Source organism: Sminthopsis crassicaudata, chromosome 2, assembly GCF_048593235.1.
Source record: "Sminthopsis crassicaudata isolate SCR6 chromosome 2, ASM4859323v1, whole genome shotgun sequence".
Lineage (NCBI taxonomy): Eukaryota > Metazoa > Chordata > Mammalia > Dasyuromorphia > Dasyuridae > Sminthopsis > Sminthopsis crassicaudata.
The window spans coordinates 503,733,109-503,745,722 of record NC_133618.1 but is presented as its reverse complement, the minus strand read 5'-3'; the positions used below and the strand labels follow the sequence as shown (position 1 = coordinate 503,745,722).

At 39.1% G+C, this 12,614-nt stretch overlaps 1 protein-coding gene across 5 annotated transcripts in view; it reads left to right on the top strand.

Moving 5' to 3' along the window:
* DDX31 (DEAD-box helicase 31) overlaps positions 1 to 12,614 on the top strand; it is a 98,873-nt gene that overhangs the window by 66,618 nt on the left and 19,641 nt on the right. For 4 of the 5 annotated variants that reach the window (XM_074293976.1, XM_074293975.1, XM_074293977.1 and 1 more), the window contains 2 exons: positions 1,153 to 1,264; positions 8,214 to 8,382. In XM_074293976.1, coding sequence (XP_074150077.1) covers positions 1,153 to 1,264; positions 8,214 to 8,382 — 281 coding nt within the window. Of the gene's footprint in view, positions 1 to 1,152; positions 1,265 to 6,198; positions 6,751 to 8,213; positions 8,383 to 12,614 lie in introns of those variants that run through there. The other variant, XR_012486897.1, reaches the window with a different exon arrangement.

Below are 12,614 nucleotides of genomic sequence, written 5' to 3'. Positions count from 1 at the left end.
TACACTGTCATCAGCTAAACAGGTGGCAAGGGATGATTTGACTAAACTAAAAACATTTTCAGATTGTTAAGTCTCTATTAAGTACAGAGAGGTGCATCGATCAGAGGAATCAAGCCTTTCTTTTATTTTCCCTGCTCTTCCTCTGGCTGCCATGACAGTGGAGGGGAATTCACCCGAGTCCAGGCCCGAGAGCAGCCAGCCCAGCACAGAGACTTGGGCCAGGGCTCCCCCGAGATGAGGAGTGCCGGGGAATGATCCCCCACTCCGGATCTACCTTGTGTGTCTCCCAGAGGCCTGAGGGCGTGGTAGCCGATCTCCGATTCTCCGTCCTGCTGGCCCCTTTTCTTTTTCGTCCTCGCTAAAAGGCATTCTTGTTTGATTTTGAAAGATCTGGCAATGAAACCGCCACCCCCAGACTGAGGGCGTAAAGGAAGGGTGATTCTTCAAGCAAACTGCTCAGGGAGGAGAATGATAAAGTTTTGTAGATGTCATGCCGTTTTAACAGTATTTGTTATTTGCTGCAGAGCTCTTTGAAAGTCCATATGCCTTCCTTTAGACCTGATTTGCTGCAGCAACTCAGGACCCTTCATTGCAAACCGTAGAGTAACAAGTGTGAGTGGCCCAGGGAATTAGAGAAACTTGCTATGAACTTACCCTTCATAAAAGTAACTTAGGAAACCAAATTATAGACCAACTATTATGGAAGGCTTCCCCCACTCCCCCCCCAGAAATTGTGTAAAGTCTGATTGATAGTTGGAGAGGGAAAAGAAATATAAGACAGAAAGGTACAAAATGCAAGATTCCCTTGAAAACACAATTTATTTTCAGTGACACTTTTAAACATCCAAACTGGACTTAGTAAATCCCAAAGTGTCACCGATGATCTCTCATTCTGAATGTGAGTGATAAGGGGTCAGAAACACAAAAAATTAAAACCGATTTGCTCTCTGCACAAAGCCATCCTCATCTTTGCTTGACTTTAACATCTTTATATTCCCTTTTTTTTCCTCACTAGTAATATTGAAGGGATTACCCCTTTTGGCCCCTAGGTGGTTACTGTGTGATTTTACTGTTATTAAATCTATTATAAACTGCTTCATTATTCCTGACTCCGATTCTGTCTTTCCTTTAATCCTTCCGCCACCCTCCCAGAAATCCCGCAGTGTTGGCCCCCAGGAAATCCGTGAGCGAGCCACTGTCTTGCAGACAGCATTTGAAGATTACGTGCATGCCAGTGCGGAGAAGGTCTCCTGGGCAAAGAAAGGTCAGTGGATTTCTTAGGCGATTACTGAATGGATAGGTCAGCGGAGCTCCCACTTCACCCCCCACTGAGGTGGGGGTAAGGGGTGGGAGGTGGTTAGAGGCCAACCCAGGGTCTCTGCTCACTAGTGAAAGCCTTCAAGCTCAATAATTCTACTGGGTTTGGAAACAGACGCAAGAGGCTTTAAAATGATATTAAATGTTAATTCATCCTTTCACATGTTTTGCACAAATGAGGATTTATCTTGGCTTACATTAGAAATAGAGCTTTGACCCAATGACTAGGATCTTAGGGTTAAGTTTTTTTCCATTTTATGTACCTGTTTTTGTGAAAAGATATGACAAAAGAAACAATTATAGATAAGTGATATCTACCTTGTCAAGAGCAATAGGTAAAAATGTTGGACCTAGGCAACTTTAAAGTGAGAACACTTTAAAAGTTCTGGGGAAACAAGAACAATACCAACAAGTCTTATTGGGAAGACTAAAGGTTCTATGCCCAATTCTTGGAAGTTTTATGCAGGGTTGGACATTAATTCAACACAAATTTTCAGAGGCTAAAATTTAGACAGCTAGGTGGCACAGTGTACAGTGTGCTGGGCTGGGGTCAGGAAAACTGAAACTGTAATATGGTTTCAGATACTTACTAACTGTGTGATCCTGGGAAAGTCATATAATCTTAACTATAAAGTGAAAATAATAATAACACCTGCAGTGCATGACTACGGTGGGAATCAAATGAGATAATATTTGTGAAACACTTAGCATTGTTGTTATTGTTATTATTGTTATTATGGCTTCTTGAATCACCCGGTTGTCAGTCTGACCTTTTTAATGTTATTTTGGGGCAAGAGGGAAAATGTGGTTGGGAAATCAAAACTCTGTTTTTGTTATTGAATCCCCGTTTGTCCCCCAGTGGTAACATGGCATGGCTGATGTGCAGATAGCATTTGTTCTTTGGGGCCTGATTCAAAGGATCCTTGGCTTGAGAGCTGAAAATGCTTTTTAAAATCATGGTCAGTTGCTATCTTGAGAGCCAACAGATTCATTTAGATGAAAATTATATCACCAGAAAGCCTAGGGATCAACCAAGACATTGCTTTTCTGGTATCTTTGCTCTGACCCTCAGTTTCTTCCTCCATAAAATTAGTACTCGAGGCCAAATGAAATCCCTTCCAACTTTAAATTCTGTGATTCCTGTCATATCACATTGAGATCAATCATTTACAAAATGAATGCTACACAGCCCTCTAACACTCACCAAGAACTTCTCTCACAACTACCCCATGAGGAAGATAATGCAAGTATAATATTGTTTCTAACAAGACATGCGTCCATGGATTTCCCAGCTCCAGAGCCAGTGTTCTTGGCACTGCACCATGCAGCCACTTCAAAATCATCCTGCTTCTTAACATTTTCTTCTGCTGAATTGAGCAGCTTTGGGATCCTTAATGCTCTACCTTCAAGTGATGATTGATTCTATTCTTAAGACTTCATTATGTAACTTTGTAGGATATTGGTTTGATTGTGCCTATTTGTTTGATATAAGATGAACCTTTTGCAGTAAATACTTGGGTCCATGCTTCTGTGGTGCAGTGTTAATAATGAAGGTGCAACAAACATAAACTAATGTATTCCATATTCTTACCTCTTGGCTTTGGTTGTATGTAGAGTAGATCATAACTGCTACTTTTACAACACACATCTTTCACAATCTTTCTCTTCCATCAAGGCCTACTTTGAGGCCATTTCCTATATGGAAACTTCCCTTATGTACTCCTAGCTGAAAGTGATTTCTCCTTCTAAGATTGTTTGGAAGGATTTTGTCTTTGTCTTATCTTTTCTCTTCGCCCATTATATTTTGCTTATTAGGAGCTAGGAACACTTTAGAACTAATAGGACAAAAGGAGGCACAGATGTGTCTCATCATGGAAGAATTCCTTATCAAAGGGATTGCTGCAAATGGAAGCCAGTGTTTGGAGCATCAGGAAATGTTCTTGTGGCTATTGTATATTTATTGGTTGTTTGAGAGAGCAGCCAGGAAGTTCTGACCTCAAGAGTAAGAGAACGATTGTAGGGAAATTGTGTTTGGGGTGTGACCATGAGAGGTCCATAGTGAGGAAGTCTGCTGATGCCTTTGATTGAATCTGGACAGTTCTGCCTTGGCTTTGAGATTTGTTTTTAGTGGGTGTAATGTATGTTTGGAGGTGGATTGGGAGTGACTAGGTTTGATGTACCTTTGTCAATTAAGATGAAATCAAGTATGTGGGTTGAGGAACCTTTAATGCTATAGAACCTCTTTGCTCATAGTGTACACTTGTCTGGGACTATGACCTGGTTGCTTTTTTCCGCACACCCAGCACACACTGGGACAAGGTGAATAATGCTTAAAGGATGTAATATCAGAAATGAGGCAATATCTGAATCCTGTGGTTTCTGTTTTTGGATAGTACATACCAGGAGGCAGAAGTGATACTAGGTGACCTAGACATTGAGGATGAAGCACTCAGGACTTAATAAGCTAAGTTAGAGGACTTGGGTTTATTTGTTTTTCATCTTTGTATCTCTCACCCCAAGAAAAATGTGTTGCACAGATCATAGTGATGGGGTGTGAAACTATGTTCCCTTTAAATCTGTAACATTATCACTCTAAAACTGTGTTCCCTTTCGTCTGTAAAGAAGGGAGATTTGAGTCTCAGGCCATCTTCCCCAGACTCCAGAGAGTCTATGAAAGAGAGCATGTCCTCCTGGCTGGGACTTTTCTAAGGCAAATCACCCCACTGATATCTTTTTCATGAAATTCCAAATTCCAAAAGCCTTCAAAAGTGATTTCCCATTCAGTTGGAGATCTAGGTCTGGGGACTTTGATTCTCTTTTCAACCTTAAACCAGAGCCTCAGATTCCCTATTAAAGGGCAATTTTAAACTCACTTCTTTGCAGAATGTCCAAAGCAGGACTATGCCTTGTCCCTTGATATAGCTGTCTGCAAGGACCCTGCCCACTAAGAAGACATTTTTTTTCTCAGTGCTAGCCTCCATTTCCCTAATAGGACTTTGCCACTATGAAGTCAGTTTCTTAACAAAGCTGACTTCTCATCCAACAATAAATTTCCATTTTTTGCCACCTAAAACTCTTCAAGTTCATGAATTCTTTCACGAAGGACCTGCGACCAAAAGTGGATTTTCACAACTCTTTGACTGCTACTAGAATCTCATCAATAGTAGGCTTTGTATAGATATGCGTTGAGTTGGAGTGAAAGCTATGACAAATGAAACTTCAATTCCAATCCTAGTAGGAATGTGATATGACTCTATTTTTGAGTTTCTTTTCTTCCTTGTGATCATTAAACTCAAAAGCATGAATAAACTGCAGATAATTATTTTTCTTATTTTGAATAAGAATAAAAGTCACATTCTAAAATGTCTGTTTATCTTGGAGCTGAGCATATAATATTAAATTATTTGCTGATGGATCAGGCTTTCACTACTCTGTGTCTAATAACTACCTTTGGTGGATCTCAGTCTACCAAATTACATACCCCTTTAAAAATGCAAAACTTAGGTACATCTATACTTGTCTCCTTCAGGTCTATGAATTGATGTTTTGGGAAAACATACATACCTTTTGCACCCAAAGGGTATTGTATTCATGACATAACTACCACCATCAAAAGGATTGCAAGTATGATCCTTTCTCTTGAATTGCAATCTGCATATGCAAATTTCCCTATTGACTTGCTTCCATAAACTCCCTTCTTGGTCATGAATAATTAACAAAGCAGCTGGCTTTTGCCTTCATGGCAGAAAATCTGATGGAGATTGTGCCAGAGATGCATTTGTTTTCCTTTTGCATTTTTTGACCCAGTCAGTGTTAATAAACACCATTTAATTGCAGTCACTTTCCGGGAAGTTGCCTCTTTGTCCCACTTCCCACAGCACCTTTGCATTGAGTTGGGGAGAAAGCAAGCAGTTCCAACCTATGAGTTCTGGAGAACATTATTCCCCCAAGGAAATTTTTAGAAAATGTTGTTCTTTGTTCACAGCAAAATGTTCCAATGGATTGAGGCCCCCATTTTTTTGTTTAAGCAAATACTTATCCCCTCTTAGCCAAATGTCCTAAAGAGCAGTAGGATAGAATAATTGTGGCATTTATCTTTTTTTGCCCTTTCCCCTCTGTAAATATATTGTTCACTCAAATTCTCCACCAGTGCCCTATTGTGGTGTGAAGATGGCCCTTCTACCTGGGAGCATCAAGAGTATTTAGCCCCACTGAGCTAGAAAGGCTTTGTTGTCCTAGTTCTGCCTTCAGAGCTGCTCACTAGTCTGGCTTCTAGATAAGGAATTTTTTTTAGCCACACCAGCACATGAAGATGATCTACTAGGGCATGAAGAGGCTATATATAATCTTCCTTGGCCATGGAGAATATGCAGATCATTAGAATCACCAATCCTTGAATTACAGTTCTTTAGGTCTCAAATAATATCAATAATAGCAAATTTTGCAGAGCACTTTTAGGCCTAGAGAATGCTCACAATGACCTTGTAAAGTTGGTACAGAGAAGACTGAAACTCAGAGGGCTATAACTTATCTGGAACACAGAGCAAAGTAAGAATCAGAACTGGCATCTGCCCCCCTTTCACCTATCTTCAAGTCAACACTTACATTACACCACCAAAAGGTGACTTCGCCAATCAAAAGTTGCTTTGTGAGTCCAGAATGCAAAAAAGCATTTTTATCAAAAAGAACAAATACTCGTGGGAAGAATTTTTTTTAAGTGTTTTTTTTTTTTTCTAAGATTATTTCTCCCAAAAGGTGATTATTAAGAATCAGGACCTACAAAGAGGCTTTTTGCTTTTTGCCCAGGCTTCTCCCCAGCCTGCCTTCTCCAAAATAACAATTTTACTGTTCCTCTACTTTCCTCTTGTGTTTGCCCTCCAGGCCCCAGTCCTTCTGCATATCACAGTCACTGCCAAAGTGAACCATTTCCTGACCCTTGGAAGGTCATGCAAACATCTGCCGCTGCCTCTGAAGCTCATGCCCCTCCGAATTAGCTGAACATGGGTGTCCATGCAAGTATGTGAGGATGACCAACTGTCGCTGTCCCCAGTGGAACAGGAGCCTTGAGAACAAGGAGTTTCCATAGTAAAAATATGCAGTGTGAAATGCTGTCTGACCAGTTGTCTGGAGGGAAAACACTTTCTGCCATTTCCTGGCAAACTCATTATCCCTGTAAAGCTGTGAGTTGGGCACTTGACTCTCCTGGGACCAAGGCTCTCAATCTCAAGCTATTTTGATTGGGGGTAAAAAAGGAAGAAGAATAAGTATATCGACATTGGTGGAAGTCAAATAACTAATGCTTTTCTCAAGAAGCATGATGCCAGATGTATATTTTACGGGGTCCCTACATACACAGTATTATATGCAGACCTGAGGCAAGAGTATAGAAAATTTGGAGTAACAGACAAAAAGGAAAATGTCTTTTTGCTGAAGGTGGGTCAAAACAAGAGTTGTTTTGTTTTGTTTTTTGTTTTTGCCTGTATTACCTGAATAATATTGGGTTTTGTCACCTTGGCCTTCTGGAAGAGAGGCTATATGGTATGACACCAGGAGATTGGGCTTAGTCTTCGGGGGGTCTACAACTAGAGCTCAGACCAGCTCTGCCATTAGCCAGTTATATAAATGTGACATAAGCCACAAAATTAGGGAATTGGATTAGTTGCTCTCTAAAGTCCTTTCTAGCCTTAAGGACTTATGTTATGGTTTTAACATGTGGCTGTGTGTCCAAGGCCCAAATAATGCTGGTATTGTCCCTTATATTCATAACCCTTTGAGTGGATAGATCATTTGAAATGTTAAAGGTTTTCTTTAGAAATAGTAGTCCCCAGTTATTAAAAAAGGCAGTGACACAGAATTGAGAGGGAGGTGCAGAAGAGTTGCCTTGGTTATGTCTCATCGATTGGGAAAAGGAGTTCACTTTACTCAGTAAATAGAGCTTTGATGGATTCCCAGGATTCTTCCCAGAGCTGATCTGCTAAAATGACACTTTTTATTACTGTTCATAAACGCCAATCTCCTGATGCTGCTGGGAGATTACATTTAAGCTGTGGGCAAACTTGCTGGTCCAGTGGCTCAACAAGCCAGGGCAAGAGAGGTTAGTGTTTAGTGCTTCTTTCTATTGGAGATTGCAGGGGTAGGCAGTAGTTGGCAGAAAGAGTAAGGCTGGGGGCAAAAGTGAATAGGTATAGAAATGGGAATGGTCTCTTACCAGAGAGTTACTTTCCAAAACAATTCCCTCCTTCCCTCTTGTAGTGAGTCTAGGGCATACATTTAATCTTAACTGTTATTGCTAGGTAAGAAGAGGGGAACTGGGCATACAGCTATATTTTCTTGAAGAGACAAGGCCTAGTTGTCCAGTTTTGTTTCTGGCTTACTGTGTCATCTGGAACAAAGTTCTCATTTTTCCTGTCTTTAAAGGAGCTAAAATTATATTCCTGGTGCAACTTCCCTTTTGACAGGACATTGGATGAACAGCCACAGGACATTCTTCAGGGAATGTGGCTTGACCCAGACTCTTTTAGTTTCGTTGCATGTTGTCTCTTTCCTTTTCCCTTCTTTTTGTCCTGAATTCAGTAAGCAAAAATGTTGAAAAATCCAATGAGAAAAAGAGCCTGTACACATTTTATGTAGGGTGAGTCTGGGTGAGGTATTCTTTCCCATTTTCTTGTTTACTGTAAGTGGTTTTTAAGTGAATTCTCAAAAACTCTATGCTTAATTCAAGGGAAATGCTTATTCTACAAGTCCTGGTAATTAGAGTTAGTGTTAGTAACTGTGTTCATTACTTCAAGCATGTATCAGGATTGGCAAAATAAACTTTTGTTTTGTAACTTTTGCACAAATAAATAATGGTCCAGGAATCTGAGCCGCTTTTTTTTTTTTTTTTTCTCTTTTCTCAGCTTTGCAATCTTTCATTCGTGCCTATGCAACCTACCCCAAGGATCTGAAGCACATTTTTCATGTCCGGTCCCTCCATCTTGGTCATGTGGCCAAGAGCTTTGGACTGAGAGATGCTCCCCAGAATCTGAGTGCCTCTTTAGGAAACAAAAGGAAATCAAAATTGAAAAGGTAAGATGAACTATTTCCTTTCTTCCTACCAAATGTACAAATAAACACAGAAAAACACAAATGCCCACTTTTTGAGCATACATCCAGAGATGAATGTAAATATATTATCCTTTTTGGTCAAAGTATAAGAATCAGGATCTGCATGCTTCTCAATATGAAGCCATTCTTCTTTTATTCTGGAGGCAAATGATTGCCAAAGTATCTTCCAGTAACTATAGTAGGTCTCTACCATAGAAGAAAAAAAATAACTACTCTCACCTCTTCAAGTCTTTTTTAGAAATTGAGACCTATTGGGCCTGACACTATAAGAGACTATTGCAACAAGATTTTGATGATCAAATTTGTTCTCAGCCCTCAGAAGGACAGGAGCTTGCCTAATATGATCATTGTCTCTCCCTGTTGCATTTGTTCTGTTTTGTGACTATTTTGGCTTCATACTACCTGTGTTATAGACCACTCATAATGACTACATAATGTTTTACATTTAATGCCTCCAACCCTCCCAATCCTGACCCACCATTTTTGGAAGTTTTTTAGGGTAATTAAGATTAGATTAAAATCCTATCCTATCATCACATTGATTTTTTGTTTTTGAAAACTAAGTAGTTTTTTAAAGCTTACTTTCAAAAATAGATTTGTTGATAGCTTTTGTTTTTATATCACTGACATTTTCCCTTATCCCTACATATATTTTGCCCTATACTCTTCCAGAGAACCATCCCTTATAACAAAAAATTTTTAAAGTGTAATAAAAAAAAATCAAAACCAATAAATCCATCGAAAAAGTGTATATTATATGCAGTGTTGTGTATCATTGGACTCCCTGCAAAATTGTAGGGAGGAGAAATGTCTTCTTATATATCTTCTTTAGGACTAAACTTTGTCATTATGTTTTTATAACATGATATTCTTTTTATTATTGTTCTTTGTGTTTATATAATTGTGGTCGTTTGTATATATTGTTTTCTTGATTCTTATTATTTCAATTTGCATAATCATGTAGATCTTTCCATAATTTTCCATTTATTCATAGACCACAATTTGTTTAGCTGTTCTCCAATTATCTCTTTTGTTTTCAGCTCTTTGCTACCATGAAAAATGCTGCTATGAATATTCTATTGTGTGTAGGATCTTTCTTTTTTGTTATTGACCCTCTTTGGGCACATGCCTAGCAGTAGCCCACTAAGAGAGCAGGGTTTATAGCAATGGCTTTGTTTGATGACTAATAGATTTCTGTTATGTTATCAAAAGAGACAAGTTTTTAGCACTGTGCTTGACATGTAATGGTTGCTTAGTAAATAAATGCTTGTTCCCTTCCTCTTTCCCTTCCCTATAAGTATGTAAGTCCTTTTATATAGTATTTTTCAAATGTTGGGTGCTAGATTGTTTAATGTTATTGACATGGAGATATAAATGACCTCCAATTAGATCCAGCTAATTTAAGGAGCTGAGTGGATGCCAAGGAAAGGAGTTGTGTAGGAGTGCTACAGATGTGTTTGGGTAATGAACTTTTGTTCCACTTACCTATAGAAAGGGAATGAACATATTTAGTGGCCAGTAGTATCTATTATGTGCTAGGCACTCTGCTAAGCTTTTTTTTTTTTTTTTTTTTAGCATAAATACCTCATTTTATCTTCACAATAATACTGCAAAGTAGGTACTATAGGGATCCCTATTTTGCAGATAAGGAAACTGAGGCAGGCAGCAGTTAAGTGGATCACACAAGCTAGAAAGTGTCCAAGGTTGGATTTGATCTTTGATCTTCACTCCAAGCCCAGTGCTCTATTCACTATACCACAAACTGCTATAGAAAGCTCTGGTCTCCATGGCCCTGAAATAGATTAGCCCTGACAGACTCAAGAAATCAGTGGGCTCTATCCACTTAGAAGGAAATGAGAGCTTAAGAGTAAGGGAGTCCTTAGACTCCTTAGAGACCAAGACAGTGGCCTTCAAAAACTTAGAGACTTTGCCTTGTTTCTTCCCTTGTAAAATTGAGAGGTAGGACTAGGTGTTCTCCGAAGTCTCTTCTGGCTTGATCAGAGGCCATCTTTAGGTTGTCATGTTGTTCAGAAATTTGCATTCAACAGACATGCCCCTGCTACCAACCTTAATTTTCCTCCAAAACACACAGAGGCCAGGGAATCTTTGATAAGTTAATTAAGCCACATCTCCCTGAAAACTATAGTGACATAAGTATGGCTAGATTTTCTGGTGTATCTATTCTTAGATTGTCCCCTAATCTGTGTGTAGGCAGGATTACATTCTAACAACTAGAAGCATCTGCTGCTAGATGCCAGGGATACAGAAGCAAAAGTGAAGCTGTTTCCACCCTCAAGGAGTTTATGTTCTATTAGGAGAGTCAACATACATAGGTAGATACATAGAGATTTAAAACAAACAAACATAAAATACTATTGGATAATCTTGTGATATGGGAGTGGGACAGAGAAAGCAACCAATCAGCAGAAAAGGACTCTTGAAGAAAGCAGTGTTTAAGTACTCTTGAATTATGCAGGGAGCAAAAAAGACTTTTCTTTGGCTCTGAAGCCAAAGGGGGATCCTCAAATAATTCAAAACAATTGCTATTTGCTTAGCATGCTACTCTTTTTGTATTGCAATAATGAATACTACAGTATACTTTTCCCAGCTGCCTCTTTGGGCATACCTAAGCAAAGGCCATGATTTCCCATGTTTTGCAACATAAATTTATTTTTTGTGTGTATATGTCTTTGTAAAACACTATTTGTGTGTTGGACACTCAACAAGAAGTTGTTGTTTTTTTTTTTTTTTTTTTTTTTTTTTCTAGATTGATAAAAAGGTTTATTATAGGGATTTGGAAGTAAAGTTAAAGTCTAATTAGTAAAAGGTGAAGGTAGAGATAAAAGGGTACCGGAAATGGGATTCTAGTGGACAGAGACGCTTGGCAGCCAGGAATAAGGCTGCCATGTTGGGAATCTCTGCCTCAACAAGAACTGTTGACCTAGTTTTCTTTAGCCTGTTTTTGTTGCCTCATCAACCTTGACAATGCCTAGTTTTTCTGTGATACAAGATGGTAAATAGATTTGAAAAATCAGACAGGGTTCATTAAACTTAACTTAAACAGGATCTGAATTTTGGATGCCTGTGTGTTTTATAAAATTCTTTTTGTTAAGTTAAAAATTAAAATTTCTTGAACATTTTATTTTAAATAATATTAACATTTCCTCAGGAATATTAATATATTACATGTGCATTTATGTTGTTATAGTAACGTATTCAAAACTGAATTCAGATCCTGTTTATATTAGTGACTACCTCACGACCTTAGGAAATTACTTAAGCTTTCTGACAGCCCTTAGTTTCCTCACCTGTAAAATAAAAGGATTATGATCCTGTGAAGAAGATCCTATATAAATCCTCCACACAGATACTTCATAGACGTTTTCTCTGTCAGTCGGCTTCTGCATTCCAGTGCCACAGTGGGAACAGGGACCATGCTGTGGCAGCTCTGCTTCTCTCAAAGTAGCCATGAAGGCCAGAGATACGGAGGGAGCAGGCACCTGCTGCCACTCACCAATTGTCCTGGTCAGGTCTGACAATTTGCATTATTATATGATTGCCTTGCAAGAGAACTAAGACCTCTCCTAAGGGAGAAAAGGTGAACCCCCTCAGGTTTCCCCAACCCAGATGTTCATTTGTGTGCCAAGGATACTAAACTGCCACATATTGGAGTTAGAGCTGGGGATTTTTGAGTTTGGTTCATTTCAGATTTGCAGAAATGTTTCCAGTTTCATTGATTTTGTATATGTGATTAAGCATTCGAGTTCAAAGGAGAAATATACCTCCAAGCTGGTGGCTTTTGGATAGACATTTACAACTCTAAGTTCCATTTTTCCATCTTTAAAATGGGGACACTGGGATATATCCTAGCAGAAGAAAACGGGAAAATGCGCACGCGAGCGCACACACCCACACCCACACACAGAGAAACTATAACTGTTAATAAACTACAGTTTTGTTTCCAATTCTCACCTCCTTCACTCCTCCGCATACCTACCTCCAACTTAAGTATTTCTAGTAAATATAAATTCTGGCAGCTGGCATGCATTATTACTGGAAATTTTGTTAGTTATCATTCATCTAAATAGCTATGTTTCAGATTTTGATGTCTTCAGCTCCTCCCCAGATCCTGGAGAATAGGGGGGCTAGAGGAGAAGGGGAGGTCGGAGGGGGAATTGGAGACTGCATTGTCC